Below are 27,246 nucleotides of genomic sequence, written 5' to 3' on the forward strand. Positions count from 1 at the left end.
GAATGGGGGTGGGGGAGGGGGACTCTTTTAATTCCTTTCCCTCCTGCAAGGAGGGCTCTGGGCTCTGGAGAGGAGGGGAAGAGCTCCCACTGCCTCTGCAGCAGCCCTGATTGGCTGCTCATCCCCAGGAGGTGGAAAGGCAGCCAACCAGAAGAGTCTTCCCATGTGCCAGGCTGAAATTCCCAGGAAGGCTGGAGAGTTACTCGCATCATTAGGAAACCGACTGCAACAGAGGCCAAAACTCACATCACTGTGGTGAGGAAATTGGGAGCGGGCAGCACTGAGGAGGTCTCATGACTGCACTGCTGCTCCTTCCCACCTGGTGTTCCTGCCCCCACCCTGCTCCATCCCCATTCCCCTCACTCCCTCCCCCCGGGTCCTCCATCCCCATCCCCTTCCCTCGGCACCCAGTGTCACTGCCATCACAGCACTGAAACTGGACTCATTCCAGGGGAGCCTTTGTCCTTCGCTGCATTCCCCCTGGTCCTGGGGGTATCTCACTGTGTGTTCCTTTCAGCTGGGACTGGCCCTGGTGCTCCCTTCTCCCCAGGAGGGTTGATACCTGCAGCGCGGGGTGTGTCTGTGTGTGAGGGCTGCGGTTGTCCCTGCAGCAGCGTGGTGGTGGTAGTGGGGGGGGGGGGGGGAGATGAGGGCAGAGGCTGTCCCTGCAGGGGTGGGGGGATGAGGGTGGAGACTGTCCCTGCAGGGGTGGGGTGTGTGTGAGGGCGGAGGCTGTCCCTACAGCGGGTGGAGGGGGAGGATGAGGGTGGAGGCTCTCTCCCCTCCGAGGATACACTGCAGCTGACAGCAAGCTAAAAGCAGTGGTGTGGCCATTGGCTGTCTAATGCCAGCCTTCAGCGACATCCCCACAGCTCTTTTTAGCACATTAGCACAAGTCTGCCTACCCAGGCTGGGAGGCTTGTTCCCAGATGCAGTGTAGACGCTCCCTGCACAGAGTTTCGTGGTTCCAGATGCCACTGCATGGACAAAGGCTGGCCAAGCCCAGGAGTGGGGGGTGCTGGGGGTTTCCCCACCAAACTGAGGGAAATGTAGCACTGCTGGAGATGAGCCCCCACTTCCCTGCATAAAGTGGTGGCAGGAAGTGGTTTAGAACCACCAAAGAAACAGATGCCCTCACAAATCCCAGTGATTCCCAGTTCACAGGCCTCCCCTCCCCGCAGAAATTCCCAGCACAGAGGCTAGCTTCCCCCCACCCCCATGACTCCCAGCACATGGGCCAGGCCTTCCCATTCATAGACCCCATGAGTCACTTCTTCAGGGGCAGGAAGTTTATTAGATGCCAGCAGGTGCCCAGGGCTCTGGATGCTCCAGGTCTCACAGAGGGGTGCAGGGGAGTTGGGAAGGGGGGGCCTGTGGTTCCTGTGTTCCCAGATGTTGCAGAGGGCTGTAGTCCTGGTGGGGCAGAATTGTGTGGGAGAGCCATAGATCAGAGGAGCTGTAGATGGAGGGGACTGTGACTCCCAGGTTTGCACCCTTCTCACCCCCTCTCTGCTGGGGCTCAGTGCAGGTCCGCGATATGGAGATTCCCTCCCACACCAGCCACAGCCACCACCCGCCCACCGGGTGCTACTGCCACAGCCTGCACCGGTTTGTTGGGCAGCAGGATCTCGCCGAGCACCTGGAGACAAAGAGCATGTCACCCAAGACTAAGCACCCTGCTCCCCTGGCTCACACCACCCAATCCCTGGCCTTCCTCCGCTCCACCCCTCCACCCTTGCTCACTTCCCCAACCTCCCTGCTGTCCTTGCTCACGTCACGTCACGCCACCCTCCAACCACCCCATCCCCCGGCCTGCTCCCCTGGCTCATAGCACCCAAAGTCCCCAAATATCCCCCCATCCTGTTCCCTGGCTCACACTGACCCCCTGCCCTCAAGGGATAACCCAGCTCCACTGGCTCTCACTGTCATTCCCCCAAGTGGGGAATGCCTACTCCCCCTTTACTCCCAAGCAGGGGTACCCACCTCCCATCTCACCTGGTTCGTGCCAGTGTGGATGGCGCTGGCTCCGCTGGTGCCGCTGCCCCCAGCCACCACTATGTCCTGGTCACAGAACCGGGCTGCGTAGAGGAACTGGCCCTGCATAGGACCCCCAGGAAAGGGGAGGTTCTTCTGCAGTTGGGATGTCCGCAGATCCCAGAGCTGAAGCGCGTTGTGGGGCACCCAGGAACCAGTGAGCACGCGGTTACCCTTGGGGGGGAAGGAGTCAGGCTCAGATATGGGGCGTTACCTCTCCCCCGGGCACCCAGGAGCATAGTTACCCTACGTGGGGAAAGGTTACTTCTTCAGTGGGGTGGGGTATTGGGGGGCAGGTGACCCTGATCCCAGAGCTATTGGTTCAGGGTCAGTGCAGAAGCTCCAAGAAAAGTCAGCACAGACCAGCCCTGGCCAGGACTTTGCATGCCCACACAGTGTAGCTCACGCCCTCTGTCCCCCTGTCACCTCCCACATCTCACCTGGATGTCAAGGCCTGGGCCACAGATGTGAGGCCCATTGATCACTCTCTGAGCCTCCTTTGCCATCCGCTTGTCCCAGATCTAGGCACAGATAAGAGACAGGTAACAATGGTAGCATCCAGAACCCCTCCCCATTAGCCAGAAGCCACAGACACAGCCCCCTCCATTTCCTCCTGCTACCTCTCCAACCATACCCACCTATAATGCAGGGCCTCACCTTCACACAGTCATCCCAGCCAGCTGTCAGGAACACATGGCGCTCTCCAGGGTGGAAGCGGAGAGCAAAGATGCGGCGAGAGTGCCCACTGCTCGGTGTCACATCCCCAGTCATGAAGTCAGGAGCCTGCAGAATGTGGGACAGCTGTGGGGAAGGGAAGCAGAATCTGGGTCATGGGGTGATTGGGGGACACAGGCGGGAGCAGGGGCAACACACACACGCACCCCATCCTTGCTTCCCACCCCCAATCCAGATAGAGCCCTCCCCTAGCACCACCCCTCCCTCCATCTGTGCTACCTGCATCCTTTTCTGGCATGCCCCTCCCCACTCACCTGGTTGGTATGGCTGTCATAGAGCCGAATATGTCGGTCCTTGCCAGCTGTGGCATAGGTGCTGCCATCCATGCAGAAATCCATGGCATTGATCTCATTCTCCTTCTCTGGGGTGGGACAGACATGGGGAGAGCAACTAGCAAGGGCTGTTACCCCAGCAACAAGGACAAAGGTGAGGATGGGATTCCCCCAGCTCACTGACCCCCCACACCATGGGGCCAGGGCTCCTGGCCCTTTCTTTGGAGGAGAGATCTCTCACAGCCCTTTCTTTGGGGAGAAGAGGGAAAGGCCCATCCGCTGGGCACATGGTGACAAGGTACCCTATGGAACATACCTGTCACTGTCGCCAGCAGCGTCTCCGAGTCCATGCTGTAGAGAGAGATGATGCCATCAGCCCCCACAGCCAGGAGCAGGCTGGGTCTCCCCGGGTGGTAGGCCAAGGCAGTGATCGCATGGCGCGTACGGTGTCCTTGGAAAAGGGACGAGTGCAGGGAGGCTGTTGCCACGTTCACAATCTGAGAGTGAAGGGGAAAATGGAGAATGGGATGGGTGACGTGACAGGAATGGCATTACACCCACCCCCGGTACCCCTTCCAAGTACCCACGCAGCCCCGTTACCCTCCAACCACCCCTTCCCCAGTTACCATCCAACCCTGTTACCCTCCAGCCCCCTCCCGGGAACACACACAGCCCCGTTAGTCTCCAACCTCCCATCCCCCCATTACCCTCCAACCCCCTCCTGGTACCCAAGCCATCCTGTTACCCTCCAACCTCTCCTCCCCCCAGTACCCTTCAACCCCCTCCCAGTACCAACGGGCCCTGTTCCCCTCCATCCCCTTCTCCTCTGTTACCCTCCAACTTCCTCCCAGTACCCACATGGCCATGTTACCCTCAACCTCCCCTTCCCCCACCGTTACCCTACAACCCCGCCCCTGCCCAGTACCTGCACAGCCCTGTTACTCTTCTACCTCCCATCCCCCAATTACTCTCCAACCTCTCCTCCCTCCCATCCCCTTCAACCCCCTCCCAGTACCAACTTGGCCCCGCTACCCTCCATCCCTTTCTCCTCTGTTACCCGCCAATCCCTGCTTCCCCTCCAGTGCCCTCCAACCCCATCCAGGGACCCACGCAGCCCTGTTACCCTCCAACTCCCCTCCCCTTGCTACCCACGTGGCCCTGTTACCCTCCAACTCTCCTTCCCCCGGTACCGCCCTGTAGCCCCGGTACCTGAACAGCCCCGTTGCCGAACCCGGCTGCCAGGCGCCCCCCGGCCGGCGCAAAGCGGAGGCTGTAGATCCCGTGTGGGTCACTGCTGAGCGGCACCTGGTGCCGGATGCGGAGTCGTGCGGGACCCTGCGCTGCCTCCTCCCTCTCCCTGCCGCGCGACTCCAGCAGTGCCCGCTCCAGCCGCCGCCGCGCCATGGTGGCTCTCCCCTCACACGGCGCAGGCACCGGGGTCACGGAGCGACGGGCAGGCTGGGGGGGGGCGGTTCCCGGGGTCACGGAGCGACGGGCAGTGCGGAGGGGGCCAGTTACCGGGGTCACGGAGCGACGGGCAGCGCGGAGGGGGCTGGTTACCGGGGTCACGGAGCGACGGGCAGGCTGGGGGGGGGCGGTTACCGGGGTCACGGAGCGACGGGCAGGCTGGGGGGGGCGATTACCGGGGTCACGGAGCGACGGGCAGGCTGGGGGGGGGCGGTTCCCGGGGTCACGGAGCGGCGGGCAGGCTGGGGGGGGGCGGTTCCCGGGGTCACGGAGCGGCGGGCAGGCTGGGGGGGGCGGTTACCGGGGTCACGGAGCGACGGGCAGGGCGAGGGGGGGGCGGTTACCGGGGTCACGGAGCGACGGGCAGGGCGAGGGGGGGGCGATTACCGGGGTCACGGAGCGACGGGCAGGCTGGGGGGGGCGGTTCCCGGGGTCACGGAGCGACGGGCAGCGCGGAGGGGGCTGGTTACCGGGGTCACGGAGCGACGGGCAGGCTGGGGGGGGGCGGTTACCGGGGTCACGGAGCGACGGGCAGGCTGGGGGGGGCGATTACCGGGGTCACGGAGCGACGGGCAGGGCGAGGGGGGGGCGATTACCGGGGTCACGGAGCGACGGGCAGGCTGGGGGGGGCGGTTCCCGGGGTCACGGAGCGACGGGCAGCGCGGAGGGGGCTGGTTACCGGGGTCACGGAGCGACGGGCAGGCTGGGGGGGGGCGGTTCCCGGGGTCACGGAGCGACGGGCAGGGCGAGGGGGCTGGTTACCGGGGTCACGGAGCGACGGGCAGCGCGGGGGGGGCCAGTTACCGGGGTCACGGAGCGGCGGCCAGGGCGGGGGCGGTTTCCTTGGTTACGAGGGGACCCCCCCCCTTTTCTGTCGCTTCCACCGGGTCCCGGGCTTGAGTCAAACTGTTTCCATGGCAACAGCTTCCAGAGCTGGCGCTTGCCAACATGCGCTGATTGGCGGAGTCAGCCTTCCTGCACGAGGATTGGCCGTGCTGAGCCCCGCCCCCATACTCTTCTGATTGGCGGAAGGATCAGAAGCGGCGCTGCGATTGGCCCAAAAGCCCCGTGTCCGAGGGGGCGGGAGTCAAGGCCTCGATTCAGTAGTCCCGGGAGCCCATCAATGGATGGGCCCACACGGGGTCAGAGGTCGCGGCCTGAGGCCTCGTTACAGGGGATGTCGGGGGGGGGGGGGGCGTCTGGGGGATATGAGGGGGGCAGGGGGTGTCTGGGGGAAGGCACGAGTGTATGCGGGATATGAGGGGGGCAGGGGGTGTATGCACCCATGGAGGGGGCAGAGGTGTACAGTGCAGGTGTCCAAGGATGAAGCTGGTATCAGGGACAGGGTTTAGCCCTTTTTCCATCTGTAGCAGCCCTGAGAAGGTCAAAATGAAACTCTTGCAAATCTGCTTAGATTCCATAGCAAAATTTTATACAATATAGAGATTTGGGTTTGTACAAGTGCTACACACAAGAATCGTTGCACTAATTGGTTCACACCCTTCTCCTCAACCCTCCCTCTTCACAGAACTCTCCCTGTCTGTTTCCCTCCATGCTAGTGTTTCTGAACCATCCTTGGGCCTCTGTGTCCCACAGCCCAAGGCAAGATTGATCCTCACCCAGCCCTCCCCTCAGGGAAGGAATCCCGCCAGTCCCTCAGTGTGAGGGGATTGTTTCAGAGCTCCTGGGCCCGTGACTCTCAGCTCTCTTCATTTGAATCCCCCTATTTGGTTCCCTTCACCATAGACCTTGGCACTGGCAACCTTGAGACACTAGTAGTTACAATCCTATCCCCGCCCCAGCCATTACTTTGCTGAGATGGCCAGATTTAGCTCAGTCTCCCCTCTGGCAGGGACAAAAGAAAACATGCAGAAAACTGAAGCTACTTGGGTCAGAAAAGCTTGGTGTGTATGGACCCCCTGCTAGAGCAGCACCCTGCTCTGGAACAAGCTAACCTGATTTGCATTCACACAGAGTGTTTCTGAGCTAGTCAACAGGGAAGGAATTAAAATCCTTGAACCCAACACATAGGCTACAGAATGTTAGGAACCATTAGTAAAGGGATAGATAAGAAGACAGAAAATGTTATAATGCCACTAAATAAATCCAAAGTATGGCCACACCTTGAATACTGTGTGCAATTCGGGTCCCCTTTCTCAAAAAGATACTAGAATTGCAAAAAGTATAGAAAAGGACTAAAAAAAAAAAAAAATCAGGGGTATGGATCAGCTTCCATATGAAGAGAAAGTTAAAAGACTGGGATTGTTCAGCTTAGAAAAGAGACGACTAAGGGGGGAGATGACAGAGGTCTATAAAATCATGAAGGGTGTGGAGAAAGTGAATAAGGAAATGTTATTTACTCATTCCCATAACACAAGAACCAGGGTCACCCAATGAAATTAAATAGGCAACAGGTTTAAAAACAAACAAAAGGAAGTATTTCTTCATACAACACACAGACAACCTGTGGAACTCATTGCCAGGGTATGTTGTGAAGGCCAAAAGTATAACTGGGTTGAAAAAAGAACCAGATACGTTCCTGGAGGACAGGTCCATCAATGGCTATTGGCCAAGATAATCAGGGATGTAACCCCATGCTCTGGGTGTTCCTAAACCTCTGACTGCCAGAAGCTGGGACTGGATGACACGGGATAGCCCCTCGATAAATTGCGCTGTCATATGCATTCCCTCCGAAGCATCTGGCACTGGCCACTGTCAGAAGACAGGATATGAGGTTAGATGGACCACTGGTCTGACCCAGCATGGCCATTCTTATGTTCTTAACCAAGAGCAGAGGCTGGTGGGGAGAGGTGTGTGTGCACAGCCCATGCAGGGGGACCCAGAGAGGTGCATACAGTTAAAAACAAGGGAGTGGCTTTTCCTCTTTGGGTGAGTGAGAAGGCTCAAGGTGTTATTCAAGGAAACAGATTCTCACCCGGGCCAGTGATGCCAGTGGGAAAGGGCATGAACCACAGCAAGGAACTGGTGGGAAGAAGAGGGCAAATAAAACAAGGTCAATAAGAAACACACCCATAGCAGGAAGCCAGGGACAAGAATGGGTGTGGCTGCTGAAGCCAGAAGATAGGGGGAGAAATCAAGCAGGGTAAGGGGATTGCAGAGGGGCTGACAACCCCAACCCCACATGGGTCATGGTCGAAGCGACCCAGGGACTTCAGCTCCACAAAACTGAACTCTACCGCTTGCTCTGAACATGTCACTCTGCCACCTGCTTTGTGCACCAGTCATTAGAAGGGTGCGCAAAGACCCACACTCTCTAGCGTACAGCACATTTACACCAGTCTCTACCCCTGTTCCCAACCCACCCTAGTCCCGTGCTGGGGCTCACAGGGGAATCTGAGTCCCCAGGCCTGGGATGTGGCACACAGAACAATGAAGGGGTTGGGAACGGAGTGGCTGAGCTGCTCTGGCAGGAGGGGGAGCTCACACTGGGCCTGGTTGGAAGGAGAGTGGGGTGACAGTGGGAGCAATACAGCCAAAAGCCTCCCTGCAGGACCAGGAAACCCGGGCAAAACCCACTACGGTTCTATCTCCATGGCTGTCACACTGAGCTTTTCCCATCCTGCCCATGCCTGCCACAGTGCTGGGGTTGGTAGCCTCCAGGTTACTGACCTAGCCAGTGGCAGCAACAGAAAAGAGTTATGTCTGTACCAAATGGTGAACGGCATTTGACTTTGATTTCTGTTTATGCGCCTCTCTCTCATTTTGTGCACTGTGTTGAAAAGCCAGCCTGACTTGGACAAAGCCAGTCTATTCCAGACACTGCCCTGCCAGGGAAAGGACTATCAACGACTGGACCATCAAGGCCCATCAACTTTGGATGATTCAAAGACTGGCCCGATTCAGGGGACAATGTTTTTCTTCCCTGGGTCTCACAGGGCATGGGGTTGGAATATCCTAGACTGGGCACATGGTCCAAAAGTGTCAAAGACTAGGTTTAAGGGGAGTGCTCCCGGAGAAGGGTGGGCTGCCCACTGCCACACTCCACAAGACCAGGCTTGATGGAAAGAAGGCAGGAGGGACTTGGCCTTGTCTGGAACACTGACCAGAACTCAGTCTCGCAGAAGGAGTGAGATCAGACTTGAGGGCAGCTCAGGACTGTGGTTTTCACAGATCTGTAACACTCTGCTGCTTTAAGACTAAAGTGTCTATGGTTAAGAAATCACTTTGCTGAGCCTGTGTTCTTTGCTTACCTACCTTATTGTCCCTAAGGGGTTAGTCATCGGCCCTGAGCACCCACAGCAAGGCAGATTCTGAGGGACCATGTACAAACACTTGAGGGCTGGGGAAGACTGAGATGCTGGTTTTGGTGGCTAGGCTACAGATTCCCAAGTCCCAAGGGAAGGTGGCAGCCATGGAATCCACACCTGGGAATGTGCCTTATAAACCCAGAGCCAGGAACAGTGACACAGCTCTGCCCAGACGCAGCTGAGTGAAGAGTAAGTGGGATCCAGCAGTTAAGTTCACTCACAACAGAGCAGTACCCTTTCAGAGGAGGGCAGGGCCAGATTGGGAACAGGGATGTAATGTGGCTGTTAATCCCCTGCCTTGAGGTTCCCATCAGCCTCTTGCTCCACCCTTCTGCCCTGAGCTCCCACATTAGCCTGGGGCTCTCTCGCTTTCTCTATCTCCCCCCTTTGACCCATGGCAAGTTCTGTATGTCGGAAACACTAAGCCATGGAGCAGCATGGGGAGCCACCATGCTGGGGCCAAATCCCCTGGCCTGCCCAGCTCCCATTTGTGTCCCTTCATGTTTTGGTGTTCCCGGGGCCCTAGAGCAGGTTACCAAGCTCAGGAGGGCAGAGCTGCAAGGATACAGAGCAACAAAGCTCAGGGGCTGGATCAGGCCTAGAGAAGGCTGGCAGGAGTCCTCCACTCAGTCCCACCCCAGGTTTTATTTGTAGGTCCAGCAAGCAGTGGCCCAGCCCTGGCCCTTGCACAGCTCCTTGTGCTTGAGGAAGCAGTTCTGCACACGGAACTTGCGCCCACAGTCCTCGCATGAATACAGGTTCCCATCATGTGTCTTCATATGCTCCGTCAGGTGGTGTTTCAGCTTGAATTTCTTGTTGCAGACGGAGCAGCCGAAGGGGCGCAAGCTGAAGGTCAACATGATGTGCCGGTCACGCTTGGGCTTGACGGCAAAGCGCTTGCCACACAGGCAGCCAAACTTCTTTCCATCAGGCGCCGTCACAATTTTAACAGGTGCATGCACCACCTGGCCATGCACCGCATGGGCAATGATCTCATTGCCATGTAGGTCCACTGGCTTCCAGGAGCTCTGGGGGAAGCTGGCCTCATCGGAGGAGAGGGGCTGGGCCTTAATGGTGAAGCCAGGGGCAGCAATGGAGGAAGAGGAGGAGGTGGCACCAGTGCCCGGAGCAGGGATTATGTAGCTGACTTCACTGCTTGGCTGGAACTCTGCCTGGCACAGGCCCTGAACCTCAGCCATGCCCAATGCCCGCCCCTGTGCCAGCGACTTCAGAAAGCTGGCTTCACCTGGAGCACTCACACCACCTCCCAGTCCTGCCACTGTTGCCTCGTCAGGGTCAAAGCGCTCCTGCTTGATGTAGAAGATCTTGGGGTGGTCACGGGGTCCATGGAAGGCGCTGTCCAGCTCCCCTGAAGACGGCCCCTTGGAGCCTCCTCTGCCACCACCCTCTTCATCTTCCTCCAGTACAATCTTCACAGCCTTGTCCATTGAGCCGCTGCAGATCTGGGCCTGATGTTCCTCCTCCTCCTCCTCCTCCTCCTCCTCTTCCTCCTGTGACACCCGGATCTTCATCACCTCATTGTCAGGGCAGCCTGGTGCTGGCCGGCCTGATGACACCCCACCATGCCCAGGCCCCTCTGAGCTGCCGCCCCCTGGCTCCCCATCATCCTTCACAGCAAAATAGTTGCTGCTACTGGGGGACTGGCTCTCGCTTGCTCGGCTGGACCAGGGCCGGCAGGGGCCCCCCTCCAGCTCTTTAAGTATCTCAGAGCACTGGTCCACCACCTGCCACATCTGCAGCCCGCTGGCCACCAGCAGGTGACTGGGCAGTGCCTCCATCAGCAGCTTGAGGCGGCCAGAGTAGATGAGCTGTAGCAAATTCTCAAAGGCCTCTGGCTCAATGACAGTGGGCAGCACAATGCAGTTGGTGTCATTGAGGAGCAGCTTGTCATGGAAGTAGGGAGAGGAGGCTGCCAGCACGCTCTTGTGAGCCTGGAAGACCCGGCCCTGCACGTGGATGGAGATGTCACAGAACTTGCCCTCCAAGCGGTGTTTGTTGAGCGACTCCAGCAGCACCGCAGCATAGTGCGGGAACTCAATCTGGATGCTGCGGGTCTCGGGCTCCATGGCACCGCCTGCCCAAGGCAGGTCACTGCAACAGGAGAGACAGGGCGTGAAGGATGCTGAGGCTAAGAAAAACTCCCTACCCATGGTGCTGCCTGCCATAGGGATGGAGAAGAACTGTATGGGGAGTAGCAGAATGCAGGGAAGGGCTGGAGCCCCAAGAAACCTCCAACCCTGGCACTGCCTGCTGCAGGAGGAAAATGTTAATGGAGCAGGACAGATGGGGTGTTGGGGCCCAGAGAAACACCCCCACCTAACCCACCCTTTCCATGGCATCACCTGTTGTAGGAGAGCGCTGGTGCAGGGTGGTTGTGAGAAAGCACTGGGGGATCATTACAGAGCTTCAACCCTCCCATCCCCACTGTGGGGTCAGAGGGACCCGGACAGGGGGTAAAATGAGTGTTTCACAGACCAGGATCCTGAGAGCAGAAGCAGGGACCCTCAAACGCCCCCCCCCCCAGCACCTGCCCCACGGCATTGCCCCCAGGGAACCCTACACCTCTGCCCAGCATCACTACCCTACCGAGCACACAATCTGTCCGCCCCAGTGCCGTGTGCAGCCCCACGGCGGGACACTCCCCCACCCCAGCGGTGAACTCAGCTCTTACCTGCGGCGAGCTGTGCAGGAGGGCGAGTCCCAGCAGCGAGGTCTGCTCGGGCCAACCGAGAGCGAGCCCCGGGACACCCCGCCCCCCGCGCCGGGCCAACCGAGAGCGAGCCCCGGGAAACCCCGCCCCCCGCGCCGGGACTTCCGAGAGCGAGCCCCGGGAAACCCCGCCCCCCGCGCCCGGACCAACCGAGAGCGAGCCCCGGGACACCCCGCCCCCCGCGCCCGGGCCAACCGAGAGCGAGCCCCGGGACACCCCGCCTCCCGCGCCCGGACCAACCGAGAGCGAGCCCCGGGAAACCCCGCCCCCCGCGCCCGGGCCAACCGAGAGCGAGCCCCGGGAAACCCCGCCCCCCGCGCCCGGGCCAACCGAGAGCGAGCCCCGGGAAACCCCGCCCCCCGCGCCCGGGCCAACCGAGAGCGAGCCCCGGGACACCCCGCCTCCCGCGCCCGGGCCAACCGAGAGCGAGCCCCGGGAAACCCCGCCCCCCGCGCCCGGGCCAACCGAGAGCGAGCCCCGGGACACCCCGCCCCCCGCGCCCGGGCCAACCGAGAGCGAGCCCCGGGACACCCCGCCCCCCGCGCCGGGCCAACCGAGAGCGAGCCCCGGGAAACCCCGCCCCCCGCGCCGGGACTTCCGAGAGCGAGCCCCGGGAAACCCCGCCCCCCGCGCCCGGGCCAAACGACAGCGAGCCCCGGGAAACCCCGCCTCCCGCGCCGGGCCAACCGAGAGCGAGCCCCGGGACACCCCGCCCCCCGCGCCCGGGCCAACCGAGAGCGAGCCCCGGGACACCCCGCGCCCGGGCCAATCGAGAGGGAGCCCCGGGACACCCCGCCCCCCGCGCCCGGGCCAACCGACAGCGAGCCCCGGGAAACCCCGCCCCCCGCGCCCGGGCCAACCGAGAGCGAGCCCCGGGCCACCCCGCCCCCCGCGCCCGGGCCAACCGACAGCGAGCCCCGGGACACCCCGCCCCCCGCGCTCGGGCCAACCGAGAGCGAGCCCCGGGACACCCCGCGCCCGGGGCAACCGAGAGGGAGCCCCGGGACACCCCGCCCCCGCGCCGGGTTTCCTCTTGTTTTTTCCTCCCCTCCCCCCCCCAGATGTTCTGGTTTAACTTGGATTTAAACTTGGAGAGTGGTCAGTTTGGATGAGCTATTACCAGCAGGAGAGTGAGTTTGTGTGTGTATGGGGGTGGGGGGGATGTGAGAAAGCCTGGATTTGTGCAGGAAATGGCCCAGCTTCATTATCATGCACATTGTGTAAAGAGTTGTCACTTTGGATGGGCTATCACCAGCAGGAGAGTGAATTTGTGTGGGGGGGGTGGAGGGTGAGAAAACCTGGATTTGTGCTGGAAATGGCCCACCTGATGATCACTTTAGATAAGCTATTACCAGCAGGACAGTGGGGTGGGAGGAGGTATTGTTTCATATTCTCTGTGTGTATATAAAGTCTGCTGCAGTTTCCACGGTATACATCCGATGAAGTGAGCTGTAGCTCACGAAAGCTCATGCTCAAATAAATTGGTTAGTCTCTACGGTGCCACAAGTCCTCCTTCCCTCCTACTGTAGCTGGGTCACCAGGCAACCGCGGCAGGACACTCACGCCGGGTGGCCATTGGCCAACCAAAAGCGAGCCTGGCCCTTCCCCCGAGTCCCGCCCCAGCACGTGGCCAACGAACCGCTGGCCGGGCACGAGCCACCCCAGCTCCGCCCACACGCGGGCCAACCAACAGCTGACCTTGGGACGTCTCAGCCAACCAGCGCTCAGCTCACCCCTGAGACACGCCCTGCCCCTGGCCAACGCAGGCCAGCGATCGCTCAGCCGGCGTCGCACCCTGGAAGCAGGAGCCGCCAATTGGTGGGCGCCTGATCTCCCTTCAGCCAATCACAGAGCAGCTCTCTAGTAACCAGCGTCTGGCGAGTGACCAGGCGTCCCCCTTCTTCGTCCCGCACTCTGATTGGCCACAGGAGGAGCGTTCTGTGATTGGCGGGGGCGGTGCTGAGATTCCAGGGGGCTGGGGACACCCGCTCTGCTCCTTCCCCAGCGCCGCAGCGCGCTGGGCGCCCCGCCACGGAGGGGACCCCCCAGGCCCTGCCCCCCCGGGCCCTGCCCTGACCCCCGCGGAGCCCCCTCCGGGCCGTGCGCCCCCCAGGCCGTGCCCTGAACCCCCGCGGGAAGCCCCCCCTCCGGGCCGTGCCTTGCACCCCCGCGGAGTCCCCCCTCCGGGCCGTGCCCCCGCCAGGCCGTGCCCTGAACCCCCGCGGGAGCCCCTCCCTGGTCCGTGCCCTGCAACCCGCGGAGCCCCCCCCCCCCCGGGCCGTGCCCTGCACCCCCGCGGGAAGCCCCACCTCTGGGCCGTGGCCTGCACCCCCGCGGAGCCTCCCCTCCGGGCCGCGACCCACCCAGGCCGTGCCCTGCACCCCCGCGGAGCCCCCCCCCAGGCCGTGCCCTGCACCCCCGCGGGAGCCCCCCCTCCGGGCCGTGCCCCCCCCCCCAGGCCGTGCCCTGCAGCCCCAGGCCAAGGTGGCGTAAAAGAACAATCGCTGTTTATTAAACGTTTCTCCGTTGGCACCACACACTCCAGAAAAAATGAGAAAAAATAAAACAGACATAAAAGAAACGGGGAGAGAGAGAGAGAGAGAGAGACGCCCGGGGAGCCCGACGCGGCATCGGGGCGGGCGCTCGTGACCTGAACTCCCTTCCCAGGGTGGGGGGGCTATGTACAGAGACTGAGGTCCGGAGAGGTCTATGTACAGTACAAATCCGGTGGTAATTACAGCACCCAGCCTGAGGGCGATACGGCCAGGATGAGCTGGGGGAGGCGGGGTGGGGGAGAGGAAATTTCACATATGTACAAACTTTTATATAATAATAATAATTAATACGTATAAATATCATGGCGCCGCCCGAGTCGCCACTGTTGGGGGGGAGGGGAAGGAAGGGGAGAGTCCTTACAAAAGAAATACGGACTGAGGTGGGGCTGGGGGCAGAGGAGGGCTGGTTAATGGCGAGTCTTGTCCTCGCCAGAGTCTGAAATAGAGACACAGAAACAGCAAAGAAACACCCAGTACAATCACTGCGCTGAACACATTCACCCAGCAGCTCAGACCATAGCACGACGGTGAATAGCCACAAGAGTCCCCTCCAGTTCTACGTGCTCAGGTGTTGGGGGGGGCGCTCCCCCGTCCCGCTGCCCTGCACGCGCCCGTGGGTGGGCAGAGAAATGGCTTCTTAATTAGTTTGTTGGTTGTTCCCCCCCACCAACCCCAGACTGGGGAGATGGGGGGGGTCTGAGAACAGGAAGGAAGGAAGGAAAGAAAAAGCCCCTCCCTCAATGCCCCCCCCCCCGAAAAAACCCGACCAATGTCTAGAGAATCGTCATTTCCAAAGACTGGGGTGGGTGCAGGACACACGGGGGGGGGCACGGAGGGGCTGAGCAGGCAAAGCCCTTTATCAGAGTATAGAGAGCGCAGAGGGAGAGGGTGATGGGATCCCAGTGCTGACACCAGGTGGGAGCTGGGGGGAGACTCCCCAGTGCTGACACCAGGTAGGAATGGCAGAGGTGAGGGGCAAACCCCAGCACTGACCCTGGACAGGCAGGAAAGGGGGTAGTCTCTCCCTTAGCCAGGGCAATGGTGTGGGGCAGCCCTGCCTTACTGGGGGTGAAGCTAGCGTGTGATGGGTGGGGCAGGGAGAGTACCTGCAACTCCACAAGCCTTCCACCCTGACCCATATCCCATTAAGGGAGGGGAGAGAGAGAGAAATACTGGGACAAAGAGCTGGGAGCCCCTTCCCTCTTAGTGAAACCTCGACCCCCTCTAGGGAATGCCCCTGTCCCGGGGAGCTGGAGCCAGGCAGAGACCCCCCACATGCCGGGAAATTGGGACAGCTTTGGCTCAAGTTGCCTCCAGTCTCAGTTGCCAACCCCCCAGGATTGTCTCCAGGAATTAAACTCAACTTTCATTAAAGATTAGGTCATGTGATGAAACCTCCAGGAACACGGCCAACCAAAATCAGCCCCCTATCTGCCCCCCCCCCCCCCCACCATGGCTCCTGAGGGCAGGTTGGAGGTGAGTTTACTCCCTCCCCCCTCCCATGCGCACACACCAGGAAAGGAGGGGGCAATACCATAAAATGGCTGCCAGGGGAAGATAAGACCACTCCTGAGATGAAGTGGGGAAGAGATAATGTCCCAATTTCCTCCAAGGGGAGGCAGAGGTCCATGGGGGGGGGGTGTCAGCCCTGCTCCCTCTGGGAGGAGAGGGGAAGGTGTATGGGAGGAGGGGGTGTAAGATTGTCATCTGTGTTCTGCTATAAAACACCCTGAAGTTGAGTTCAAAGCATTGAACTGTCCCCAAGGACAGTGCAGGTGGAGGGGGGTGGGGGGCTGGTTCACGGGGGCAGGAACGGGGGGGGGGGGGCGCTGGTGCAAGGTGAGGGGGCAAAGGGGGTGCCTCCCCCAGTGCAGGTTTATTTGCTTGGGAGGGGCACTGTGTCCCTGCCAGGGTCTCTGCTGCTCCCGCTGAGCTGCGGGCTGGGGGTGCCCCCTGTATCCCCCGGGCCGCGTCTCGCGGGGGCAGTGGCTAGTGCTCAGCAGCGGTGTTGCGGAACTCTCCATTTTCCGTGATCTGGAGTCGCGGGGGCGGAGGCGGTGGCTGGGCGGGCAGGATCCCGTTCCATGGCTGGGCCAGGGCGCCGCTCAAACGCGGGTTTGTTGTACCCACGGCGGAAAGCTGCCTCTCCTGCAACAGACACACAGAGCAAAGGCTTATTTATTAACGTTACGGGGGCTCAGCCGCACAAACTGCAGACCCGCCCACCAGACACCTACCCAGATGGCAACCCCTGCCCCAGCTGTCTTCCCCAGTGTCTACATCCACCCAGGCAGCTCGGTCCATGGGGCCGACCTGATCCAGGAGCCTCCAGCACCAACCCAGGAACAGTAGCGGTTCTCCTGGGGATTTGTTGCTTGTTTCCCTAGTAGAGGAGGATGGCCCCAGGTTTTCTCTGGCCTGGCAGTTCATGGGGTGGGCTTGTTAGCTAACACTGGACTCCAGCAGTGCACCCTAAACGCACAGTGGGACAAAAGAAAATGGATTCCTACTGGAAAACATGTTAATGCCCCCCTTGTAATTCACTTCTCTTAGCATCCAGCTGGACAAACCCTATGCCCAGCCAGCTACCACCTGGTCGACACAGACCTAGCTAACCTGGTCTACCCTTAAAAGCAGTAAGTTAGGGTTGGTGACATCTTATTAATACATGGGTACCACTAGGACCCCAGGGCAGACACAGTTATCCTGAGATTAATTTACCATAGGGAGGAATGCCAGAGTGCTGAGTAGGGTGCTCGCCTGCAACACAGGAGCTCTGCGTTCCAGTCCCTGCTCTACTGCAGGCTCCCTGTCTCAGCTTGGGCCCATCACTTCTGGCCAGATTTACAAAGACAAGACTTTGGCACCTCATCTGTTTGGAAATTTTTGAAAATCCTACTAGGTGCCTATCTGCATCCTCAGGCATTAAATACCCTGGAAAATCTTGGCCTCACCAGCAGCCCAGCTCTCATGAAAGGCTCCTCTACACCTGAATGGTGTCCTGCCCTGGGGGGGGGGTTAAAGCCAGACACCCTTGCTAGTGTGGACACAGTGATGTAAAGGTGCTGCGAGCAGCCAGCCATTCCTGAAGGGGAATAAGCTAGAAGGGTACAAGGCACTTTTACCCCATTCTATCTGCGTCCTCACTAGGGTCGCCCCTGACCCAGCACAGCTCTGCAGGACAAACTGGCCAGCCCAGCCTTAGATGAAAGATGCTTCTCCTGACTGAGCCAGAGGAGGGGCTTTGGCTAAGCATTCAGTACCCAGTTTAACAGCTGGGCAGCAGCACGAGCTGGGCCTGCTGGAGGTCGGGAAACAAGGGTAAAGCTTCCCCTCCCCATACCCCTTTCTGCTGTGTAACCCCAATCCTGGGGGCACACCCCTTGCTCAGCATGCTGCCAGTTCACAGGCTCACATTTTCCCAGCGCTGTTTCAGTGGGAGGTCACTGGGGACACGGCAAACCTGCCCCAGCCCACTCAGGCTAGGGACAAGTAGGGGGAGAAACCCCACTGCCATGAGGTGGCAAACAGCCTCTTGCTCCCACTGTTTCTATAGTCCTTCTGTTGGCAAAGGGTGGGCTTTGAGGGGGCTGTGAATGAGGCCAAGGCAGCTGCTGAGTCCATGACATGGGAGCCCAGCTCAGCGGTGTGGGTCAGTGTCTCACTCTGCTCTTGGGGAACACTGCCCGGTCCCTGTGGAATCACAGTCTGTCCGTGCTATCCCCTCCCCCACATAGCCCCACACCATCACCGAGAATGACATTCCCACGCACGCCCACCCTACGCGGGCACTAACCTCTCACGCCTGCCGTCCGGCACCACCCGGGAGCATTCCGGGGCGCCCCCCTCTGGACGGTGGACTGTGCTCTCATCGCTGAGACCTGTGCCCCCCCCAACACACATGCTCACAGGACACAGACACACCCACACCCACGTTACACTGTATATGCCTCCCCTCACAATGCACACACGAGACGCAGACACCCACACTGCAGCCTGGCCCCTGTGGAGCCAGAACGCCTGAAATCAGGGCTATGGGAAAGAGATTCCCTGCAAGTGGGGGTAGCTCAGAGCTGAGAACTGAGGATCCCACTCCCTGCCCCAGACTACCTGGTTCTGTCCCCTGAGAGCTGAACACAGCCCTCCCCCCCTCCCCCATTCAATAGGAGTTACAGGTTCCAGTGAGATGTGGCGTAGACAGACAAGACAGGAGGTGGAAACAAGACGGGTATGACACTGGGGGATTAGCGCTGGGGAAGACGCTCACAGACACTAACAAAACACTAACTGCCCTTGTCTGGTGAGAGACGTTTCCCCCAACATTCCCCCAATTTAACTCCCCAATCAGCCTCCACCCCAGCTCTGATTCCCACTCAGCCTCCCTCCCAGCACTGCTCCCCGAGCCTTTCAAGGGAAGGGTGCTCACGTGGGCAAGATGCTCACGTGGGCAAGACCTGGGTCCCGAGGCTCAGCGCCCCTCAGAGGAATGCAGCTCTCTGTGGGAAAACCTGCTTTGTGCTGAAGACAGGGTGAAGTGTGGGCACGAGGGGAAGGGATCCCCCAGCACCGCGAATTGCTCATGAGGTGTTGGGGGCAGCACAGGCTGCCTGGTGACTCCCAACATCCCAGCTCCAAGAAAACGGAAGTACTGCCACTACCCCAAGAGAGGTTCACGGGCTACCCTGGTGGGAACGCACCCCAGGCCCACGTCAGGCGAGCCCCGAGTCAGGGGGCAGGGGGCAGGGGGCAGGGGGGCAGACAGGATGGGGACAGGCTGACAGGTGACATTGTTTATTCCTGACACACGTGATTCTCCTTTGGTTCCTGTCCTGTACCACTAAATGGTCCTCGTGTTGCATCCCAGCATGCATGAGTCAGCTGGTGCAGATCAGACCAGGAGCTCATCTAGACCCGTCTTCTGTCTCTGCTAGTGGGCAGCGGAAGGTGTGAGGGGGTCTCCTCAGAGGCAGCGCAGGGAGAAGCACTCAAGCAGAGGGCACTGGGATGGAAAAGACCAGAGAAATACTGGCCCCCAGTGCCCATACCCAACGGGCCCCTTTCCCCATCCCCGCTGCGTCACAACCGGAAGCACGGCTCTGAGGAGACTGCGACGCAGCACCCAGACAGTTCTGCACTCTGATGTTCTCGCCTCAACCACTGGCCGCCCCACGGTGGAACTGCTCCAGCCTGAGACCCCCAGACCCTGGGGGGTGCGGAGTGGCGCCCCAGAGTTGGCAGAAGCAGCCAGCAGGACCGAGAGGCTTATGGGAAGGCCTGGAAAAAGACCCCAACAGGAGGGTGAGGGCAGGCCCTGGGGCTGAGCTCCACAGGCGGCCCCGGCAGCGCTGCCCCCGACAGACACAGTGTCTGTGAAATGTTCTGACCAGGCTCCATGGTGCAGGTTCAATCCCCCCACGCCATGCCAGTACTCAGTGGTCTGGGCCCCCTGGAGAGGGAGAGGCTGGACCCTCGGCGGGGCAGGGGGGATAGAACCAACCAGACAACGGAGTTAATTGAACCTAACGGGGAAGGAAAAGGTAGTTTGCTAGTCTCTACAGGGAGGGGTGATGCACAGAGGGGGAGGGGGTGCGTGTGCAGATGGGGGTGGAGGGGGAGGAGAGGAAAGGACCCACCTGATCTGCTACCGAACGGCGAGAGTCCCCCCGATCCCTCCACGTGACAAAAGCAGAGTCAGAGAGAGTTACCTGATGAAAAGCTAGGATGAAGAGCAGAGAAACAGACGGGTCAGGGCCCCGGCACTGGTGCCCCCCGGTGGGAGCACGGATCACCCCGTTGCTGGCTCCGTCATCTCCCCAGAAAACAGGAGGGGTCCACAGACCCAGGGTGGGAGACGGCCGGGACGTGCTGGAGGCAGCAGGGGGAAGGGGCCTGGGAAAATCATGATGGAAGCCCTCTCCCTGACCCCTCGCTACACCCACAGATCCAGGGCCAACATGACCCAGCTCTGGGGCACACAGGGACAGCCGGGGAAGTGGGGAGACATTCCTGCCACTGGCTCATGCTGGGACAGCCAGGTGAACAGCTGCTAGAGCTACAGAGCTACCTCAAAATCCTAACACATACACACTGCCTGGTATCTGTGCACAGACCCCTGGGCACCCAGCCCCGGTATCCAGACATAAACACCTATATGGTGACCACCTTGGCAGGGTGCAAATAAGGGGAAAGCATGGGGAAAATAAGGGACCCCGCTTTATTTTAAAAGACCTTTTAGGGAAGCACCATATCCCTTATCATATCACCAACTAATCTCTAGAGCGTACGTGTCTACTCCCTCCTTCAGGATACAGTGCAAGTCTCATAAACTTCACTGTAATATTTAGAATGGAACTCATCCATTTTAATCAATATCAATACATCTGAAAATAAGGGATGGGTGGCTGTCCAAAGGCACAAATCAATGAAATAGGAGACAATCCCTTCAAATAAGGGACAGGTGTTATTCCTAAAAACTAATCTAGCCCCCCTGCAGTGACTCCTAGACAACAAAACTGTCCAAGCTCACAAGCGCCGCACCGAGAGATGGCCACTGAGCAGTCCTCATGGCTTCCTGGCCTCACGCAGCCATGCCTGGGAGCCCAGCACAAAGCCTCATGGCTGCCTCTGAAGACCATGAATCCAGCTTCCGCAAGCCCAGGCCCATGGACACCCTAAACCCAGGTGCCAAAGCCTTCTCTGACTCCAATCTCAGCACAGGTCTCACTAGGCTCTTGAGGCAGGCTCCATAGCCTCCCCCTGGCTCCAATCCCAGCTAGAGTTACCATCTCCGAGGTACAAAAATCCCAGGACATCTGGGATGATCCTCTCAAGCTCATAAACTGGCCAGTGGGCAGCATATACTGAGCCCCAACAGACTTCCCAGGACAGCCACCTCAAACAAGGGATGATCATAGACAGGTGGAAACCCTACCCTCAAGCCGGACCCCCCGGCCTCCTTGGGCCCTAATCCCTGCACAGACCTTACTAGCCCCTGAGCCAGACCCCACGGCCTCCTCAGGCCCCATCCTCGCATGGGCTTCACTAGGCCCCAGAGCCGGGCCCCAATCCCTACACAGACCTCATGAGTTCCTGGGCCGGGCCCCACAGCCTCCTCGGACCCCAATCCCTGCACACACCTCACTAGCCCCTGAGCCAGGCCCCACGGTGTCCTCGGACCCCAATCCCTACACACACCTCACTAGGCCCATGAGCCGGGCCCCACGGCCTCCTCGGACCCCAATCCCTGCACACAGCTCACTAGCCCCTGAGCCAGGCCCCAAGGTGTCCTCGGACCCCAATCCCTGCACATACCTCACTAGCCCCTGAGCCAGGCCCTATGGTGTCCTCAGACCCCAATCCCTACACACACCTCACTAGGCCCATGAGCCGGGCCCCACGGCCTCCCAGGATTCTGAACACAGCACCTAGCTTTGGAGGCTATTCTTCCCTGTCCCCTGTCCCTTATTGCCCAGGCTGCAAGGCCCACGTAAGCTCTCAGAGTTTGTGATGGAGCAACTCTGGGGGCTGCGAGTTTATCGGGGGAGCTGTGGGAGGGGGATTATTGGGGGCGTTATGGTGTCAGCTCGGGTGGCTACGGGAGAGCTATATGAGGGGTTTGGGGTTTCATGGGGAAATGTGTAGGGGTTGTCTGAGGGGATGATTGGGGAATAGAGTGTTTTACTGTGGAGTTGCTCAAAAGTCAGGGAGAGAAGGATGGGGAGAGGGGCTGTTTCTTATGGTGTCCAGATGGCATCTCCTCAGAAATCCCCACTGCCCAGGGCCCCTCTCCACCTCCATCCCCTTGAGGGGGCACTGAATCCCAGGCCTGCTCTGAGAGTACCGTAAGGGGGCACTGGCCCCCTCACCCTGTGAGCACCTTGATCCTATGTCGCCAAGAGGCAGGCACCCCATATAGGGCTAACACAGTGCTAGCCCTCCCCATCCATCCATCTGTCACCTCTCCCAGCCCTTGGCCTCCCTCTCTCCTGGTCCTAATGCTGTGGTGGTCAGTGTGTCTGTGTCCTGCAACTCTAACCCTCATTTCTCCATCCAGCTCTCCCAGCCTGGCCCCTTACCCTTTCATCCATCCATCCATCGGGCTGTCTCCCCAGCACTAGCCCTGCTCCAGGTCCATCCATCGGTTTCCCCCAGCACTAGCCCAGCTCCGGGTCCATCCATCGGGCTGTCTCCCCAGCACTACCCCTGCTCCAGGTCCATCCATCGGTTTCCCCCAGCACTAGCCCAGCTCCGGGTCCATCCATCGGGCTGTCTCCCCAGCATTGGCCCTGCTCCAGGTCCATCCATCAGTTTCCCCCAGCACTAGCCCTGCTCCGGGTCCATTCATCAGGCTGTCTCCCCAGCATTGGCCCTGCTCCGGGTCCATCCATCGGTTTCCCCCAGCACTAGCCCTGCCCGTGGGACAGACAGCAGACGAGATGGGATGGGAAATGGAGACACGGAAAAGAAAAATGACATTGTAATTTCCACCTGAGCGTCGAGCAGGCGTTTCCGGGGTTCGGAGACGTCGTGGGCGGCCGAGTGATCCCTGCGCAGCTCCTCCTCCACCAGCATCAACCTGTAGGGACAGGCTTCACTGGAGTCAATCCGGGCTCCCGCGGGGGGAGGCCAAGGGTCCCTGACAGCTAATGCCCAGTGGGGCAGGGGGCAGATGGAGCAGGTCCCTTGGGGGGGGGGCGGAGGCCACGGCAGGTACCTGAGGAATGGGATGGAAGGCAGCTCCTAGAGGGACTGTTCCCTCCCTGCCCTGACTTCAGGATCTCTGATGGGATCCCCCTAAGGTCCTGTGATCCCCCCACACAGCCCCTCTGTGTGCTGGGGACCTCATGACCTCCTCATCACCATGTATCAGGGACCCTGTGACCCCATCTCCCCACTTATGCCAGGGACCCTGTGCCTCTGCCATGAGCCGCCCCCCATGTGTGCCAGGGACCCTGTGACCTCCCATCTTCCCCAACATGTGCCAGGGACCCCGTGGCCCCCACCTTCCCCGCACATGCCCAGGACCCAGTGACCCTACCATAAGGCCCCACCGCTCCGATCCGCCCCTCACCTGCCAATGATGCTCTTGATCTGCGAGTCCTTCTCCACCTGCTGCTGGCGCAGCCGCTTCTCGCTCTGCTCCAGCCGTTGCTGGTACTGCATCAGGATCTTGCTGGTCTGCTCCTCCTGCGACATCAGGCGCCGCTCATACTCCTCCAGCTTGCGGTTCGACATGTGCAGCCGCTCCTTTAATGAGTGGATCTCCTCCTCGTACTCCTTCACCTGGAGGGAGAGGCCAGGTGATGGCCATGAGGGCACTTCTGTCTCGAGGCAGGGGTTCCGTGCCTCCCCACTGCGAAGGGCTCGGGGCCAGGACTCCTGCGTTCTATCCTTGGCATGAGGAGGGGAGTGGGGTCTAGTGGGTTAAAGCAGGGGGGGCCGCTGGGAGTCAAGCCTCCTGGGTTCTCTTACCCGGTCCAGCCGGCTCTCATCCATGGATTTGGAGTACTCCTTCAGCTTGTACTCCTCGCGCTCGATGTGGGAGCTCTCGATGTCGGCTGACAGGTGTGGCATGTTGGAAACCCAGGCCACGGTGCGCTCAGAGGCCGGCATGACCGGGTTCAGCGTGGAAGGCGTGTGCGATGGCTGCGGGGGCGGAAAGTTAGTGAGCATGGAATGAGACCCCCCTCCCTGCCCCAGAGACTCCCCCCACCTCCCTGTGGGGACCCCTGGAAGAGAGAACACCATCCCCGCCTGAAGGTCAGCGACCCACCCTGAGCAGTGCTGACGCTCCGCTCCTGAGGACGAACCCCTGAGCCTCTTCACTGACCCCCTTGTACCGCTCCCCATCTGTCCACCCTGCCCCATCTCCCCACTCGCTGACACCTCTCCACGCCACTCCCCACCGCCCACACACCTCGCCTCCCTCCCTGCCCTCCCCACACCTGCTTGGTAATGGTTGGCTTGAGCGCAGAGGGCGTCTCCTTGGTGACTGACTGTTGGCGGGCGCGGGCTGGCCCATAGGTGGGCTCGGGTGACTGCAGCAGGTTGCCGCTGGAGGGCCGGGGTTTCTGAGCAGCGCTGACCGTCAGCTGCTGGGACTTTCCGCGCTGAAGCGGGGCCTGGGGCTGCGGCTGGGGTGGGGCTCGCTGGGGCTGGGGCCCGATGGTGATCTGTGGTGGGGAGAGCATGTTCTGCAGGTTCTCCTGCAGCGAGAGCTGGCGCTTGGTGAACTCAGAACCCTGGCGGGTGAACTCGTCACTGTAGCTGTGGCTGTGGATGATGTGCTTACTAGCAGACAGATCCTCGCTTTTGCTGTAGCCGTGGAAGGGGGCAAAGGTGTCGGGGTTGCCCTCAGATGGCCGGTGTGAGGGTGCGGCTGAGGGCCCATCTGAGGCCATGTGGAAGAGGGGGTTCTGGAAGGAGAGGGGCACCCTAAGCTGCTGGGCTGCAGCCCCATCAGTGGTGACCCCCATGTGGCTGAGCCGCAGGCCAGCCGCGATGCTGGAGCCACTGCCCTGCGAGAGGCGGCTGGGCCGCAGTCCCATGGCGGCGGTGATGGAGGCCTGGCTGCTGTTGAGCATGTCGCCCACGCTCTGCAGATTGGAGACGCTGTTCATGCGGCTGTCCTGCAGGTCCAGCATCGAGACGCTCTTGTTGACGCTCAGCATCTTCTGGTCAGGCTCAGTGATGTCGGAGCTGCTGGTGCAGTAGGCGGGCGAGGAGCGGGCCAGGGGTGGGCGTGTCACAAAGAACATGTCCTTGGAGCCCTTCTCCTTGGTGGGCGAAGGCAACCGGGTCATGTCCATGGAGCTGGGGGTGCAGAGAGGCCAGGTGGTCAGGGCTGGGGCCAGTGCTCCAGCAGGGATGGGAAGAAGGGAGCAGTGAGCAGCCCCAGCCCAGGGCTCCTGGGGTACTGGGTAGGTGGGAGTCAGTCAGCAGCCCTGGGGGGACAGACGGAGAGGGAAAAGCGCCCCTGCCCAGTGCCCCCGGGGTATGGGGGAGTCAGTGAGCAGCCCTGGGGGGACAGACGGTGTGGGGGAAGAGCAGCCCCAACTCAGGGCTCCCATGGGATGGGGGAGTCGGTGAGCAGGCCTGGCAGGGGACAGATGGTAGGAAGAGCAGCCCCAGCCCAGGGTCCCTGGGGGATAAGGGACGGAGGAGTCTCTGAGCAGACCATGATGTGTGACCATCCCTTCACTGGGCTGGCAGGGGGATTCCTAGTCCCCCTGCAGCTCCCCACAGATAAGCCTCTTGCACACAGACTCCACAGGGGCCCCCAAAGGAGGGAACGGGCCCAGCCTGGTGCTGCCCAGGCCTCATGCAGAGCTCCTTAGAACAGGGCAGTGCTCACTCCCTGTGTCCCCCTGGGACCAGAGCAAGGCTGGGAAGGGGAATGATGACGTTGCTCCCCATCAGGAAGGGTGGGTGGGGCGGCAGGGGGGCATACGGGATGGTATGGGGCCAGTGTGGGGACCGCGCCAGGGCTCACCTGTTGAGGCCCCGCACCATGTAGGGCTGCAGATCGACGGAGCTGCAGGGGGAGCAGAGGCAGCAGTTAGTGTTGGGAGGAGACCTGGACAGGACCCTACATGGGGAAGGCGGGGGCAGAGGGAGATGCTCCCTGGCCGCCCCACCGTGAGTTGGGTTTGCAGCCCTATCCAGTGCCCTGCTCCCTCCCACTGCTCTCCAGCCCCCCACGTCCCCATCCCCAGACTCCGCTCACCTGTTGAGGTCACGCATCATGTAGGGCTGCATGTCAGAGGATGGCCCCCGCAGGATGATGGGCTTGGTTTGCAGCCGCTCCCCCTGGTGACTTGGCTGCCGCTGGATGTGCGGGTTCCTGAGGGCGACGCTGATGTCGTTGAGCAGCCGAGGCAGGGGGCCCAGCTTGATCAGGGCTTCCTGGGACCAGGGGCAGAAAGACAGGGGAGGGGGTTAGCATAAAACCTGGGGATCCCGGCTGTCCTCCCAGAGGCAGGAGAGAATCCAGGCGTCCTGGCTCCCAGCCCCCTGCTCTAACCCACTAGTCCCCACTCCCCTCCCAGAGCTGGGGATAGAACCCAGGAGACCTGGCTCCCAGCCCCCCTGCTGTAACCCACTAGTCCCCACTCCCCTCCCAGAGCTGGGGAGAGAACCCAGGAGTCCTGGCTCCCAGCCCCATATCCAAGGTCTGTGTACCTTGCTGAGCTGGGGCATGACCTCCCAGAGCAAAGCATGCAGCGTGGAGAGCTCGCGGCCCAGGTCGATGTAGCCCTCAAAGCTGCTGCTGTTGGTTAGGGTGTCGAGGTTTGAGATCTCATAGAGGAACTGCTGCATGCTGGCCCACTCCAGCTCCAGAAACTCGTTCATGAACGCCATGTACTCCTCCTTGCTGCCGAACCTGGCATGGGATTGGGGGAGGTCAGTGGGGTACAGCACCCCCCCCCACAGCCCCATACAACACCCAGGCCCCATCCCATGCTGGCCCACTCCCACCCAGGAACTCGTTCATGAACGCCATGTACTCCTTGCTGCTGACCCTGCCAGGGGGCAGAGGGGTATAGCACCCCCTACATACAGCCCCATACTATGCGGCCTCTCCAGGAACTCACTCTGAATGATACATACTCCTCTGTGCAGCTGAAACCTGCCAAGGGCAAGGGGGGCTTGAGTCAGCAGGGTGTAGCACCCTAAGGACCCCCAGAAAAACATTCCTCACACCCGTGATGTCCCACCCTGATGCCCTGGCCCATCGTGCATCTCTCACTTGCTGAAGTTGGCCAGGTTCTGGATGACTTTGGCGATGAGGGTCAGCGTGCGGGACGTCTGCTCGTCTGGGTACTCCTGCATGAGCCCGAAGAGGCTGGGCGACATGACAGCTGGGCACAGGAAGCGCAAGAAGAGCGAGGCACTGATCAGCCGGTCAGCGATGTCCTCGCGGCCTCTCTCCGCGCAGCGCAGCCGCCACGAGGCAAACACCTCCTTCAGCTCCCGTGGGAACACGCTGTGGGGAGGGCAGAGGGGCCATCAGTGACCCCCAGGCCTCTTGAGCCCATATACCCCCAAAGCCCATGTGCCCACCCCCCCAGAGCCCGTGCGTCCCCCCACAGATCATAGACCTCCTTCCGCTCCCATGGAATCACGCTGTGGGGAGGGCAGAGGGACCATCAATGACCTACACACAGCCCTGAGCCCCCGACCAC

The 27,246-nt window shown here is 60.7% G+C and overlaps 3 protein-coding genes and 1 long non-coding RNA gene across 17 annotated transcripts in view; 1 reads left to right on the forward strand and 3 right to left on the reverse strand.

The window, feature by feature from the left end:
• The window catches only part of LOC125621018 (uncharacterized), a 49,619-nt gene extending 40,931 nt beyond the window's left edge, over positions 1-8,688 (forward strand). The window contains exons 7-8 of the long non-coding RNA XR_012665013.1: positions 129-255; positions 8,256-8,688. This is a non-coding gene — a long non-coding RNA (uncharacterized LOC125621018). The remainder of the gene's footprint in view (positions 1-128; positions 256-8,255) is intronic.
• On the reverse strand, positions 1,272-4,751 carry LOC125621016 (THO complex subunit 6 homolog). Of its 3 annotated transcripts, none has more exons than XM_048817376.2 (7): positions 4,251-4,751; positions 3,358-3,538; positions 3,024-3,130; positions 2,692-2,835; positions 2,475-2,555; positions 1,996-2,208; positions 1,272-1,639 (listed from the first exon to the last, which is right to left on the reverse strand). In XM_048817376.2, exons 1-7 carry the CDS (start codon positions 4,443-4,445, stop codon positions 1,520-1,522), a joined length of 1,041 nt encoding a protein of 346 aa, XP_048673333.1. In that variant the 5' UTR covers positions 4,446-4,751; the 3' UTR covers positions 1,272-1,519. The 3 variants fall into 3 exon arrangements, with proteins under 3 accessions (XP_048673333.1, XP_074975781.1, XP_074975780.1); XM_075119680.1 differs by having other exon boundaries at positions 1,272-1,413; positions 3,024-3,169; XM_075119679.1 differs by having other exon boundaries at positions 3,024-3,169.
• Positions 5,919-13,269, reverse strand: ZBTB9 (zinc finger and BTB domain containing 9). 3 transcript variants are annotated; one of them, XM_048817374.2, is made up of 2 exons: positions 13,206-13,269; positions 5,919-10,888 (listed from the first exon to the last, which is right to left on the reverse strand). In XM_048817374.2, exon 2 carries the CDS (start codon positions 10,861-10,863, stop codon positions 9,421-9,423), a length of 1,443 nt encoding a protein of 480 aa, XP_048673331.1. In that variant the 5' UTR covers positions 10,864-10,888; positions 13,206-13,269; the 3' UTR covers positions 5,919-9,420. The 3 variants fall into 3 exon arrangements, with proteins under 3 accessions (XP_048673331.1, XP_074975778.1, XP_074975779.1); XM_075119677.1 differs by lacking the exon at positions 13,206-13,269 and adding an exon at positions 11,469-11,546; XM_075119678.1 differs by lacking the exon at positions 13,206-13,269 and adding an exon at positions 11,384-11,435.
• Positions 13,270-13,997: 728 nt separating this feature from the next.
• SYNGAP1 (synaptic Ras GTPase activating protein 1) overlaps positions 13,998-27,246 on the reverse strand; it is a 49,395-nt gene continuing 36,146 nt past the window's right edge. For 5 of the 10 annotated variants that reach the window (XM_048817875.2, XM_048817874.2, XM_048817881.2 and 2 more), the window contains 10 exons: positions 26,811-27,047; positions 26,243-26,444; positions 25,788-25,966; positions 25,554-25,595; positions 24,007-24,874; positions 23,534-23,707; positions 23,133-23,344; positions 22,550-22,650; positions 19,696-19,778; positions 13,998-16,210 (listed from right to left, as the gene is read on the reverse strand). In XM_048817875.2, coding sequence (XP_048673832.1) covers positions 16,052-16,210; positions 19,696-19,778; positions 22,550-22,650; positions 23,133-23,344; positions 23,534-23,707; positions 24,007-24,874; positions 25,554-25,595; positions 25,788-25,966; positions 26,243-26,444; positions 26,811-27,047 — 2,257 coding nt within the window. In that variant the 3' untranslated portion in view covers positions 13,998-16,051. The remainder of the gene's footprint in view (positions 16,211-19,695; positions 19,779-22,549; positions 22,651-23,132; positions 23,345-23,533; positions 23,708-24,006; positions 24,875-25,553; positions 25,596-25,787; positions 25,967-26,242; positions 26,445-26,810; positions 27,048-27,246) is intronic. The other 5 variants (XR_007352462.2, XM_048817876.2, XM_075119682.1 and 2 more) reach the window with 5 other exon arrangements.

The sequence above is a fragment of the Caretta caretta genome, chromosome 14 (genome assembly GCF_965140235.1).
Source record: "Caretta caretta isolate rCarCar2 chromosome 14, rCarCar1.hap1, whole genome shotgun sequence".
Taxonomy (NCBI): domain Eukaryota; kingdom Metazoa; phylum Chordata; order Testudines; family Cheloniidae; genus Caretta; species Caretta caretta.

Coding starts and splice junctions, on each gene's coding strand:
- LOC125621016 (XM_075119679.1), bottom strand. CDS start 4,445: ATGGCGCGGCGGCGGCTGGAGCGGGCACTGCTGGAGTCGCGCGGCAGG. Junction 3,539..4,250: donor TCGGCAACGGGGCTGTTCAG/GTACCGGGGCTA, acceptor CTTCACTCTCAG/ATTGTGAACGTGGCAACAGC. Junction 1,640..1,995: donor TCCACACTGGCACGAACCAG/GTGAGATGGGAG, acceptor CTTTGTCTCCAG/GTGCTCGGCGAGATCCTGCT.
- ZBTB9 (XM_048817374.2), bottom strand. CDS start 10,863: ATGGAGCCCGAGACCCGCAGCATCCAGATTGAGTTCCCGCACTATGCT.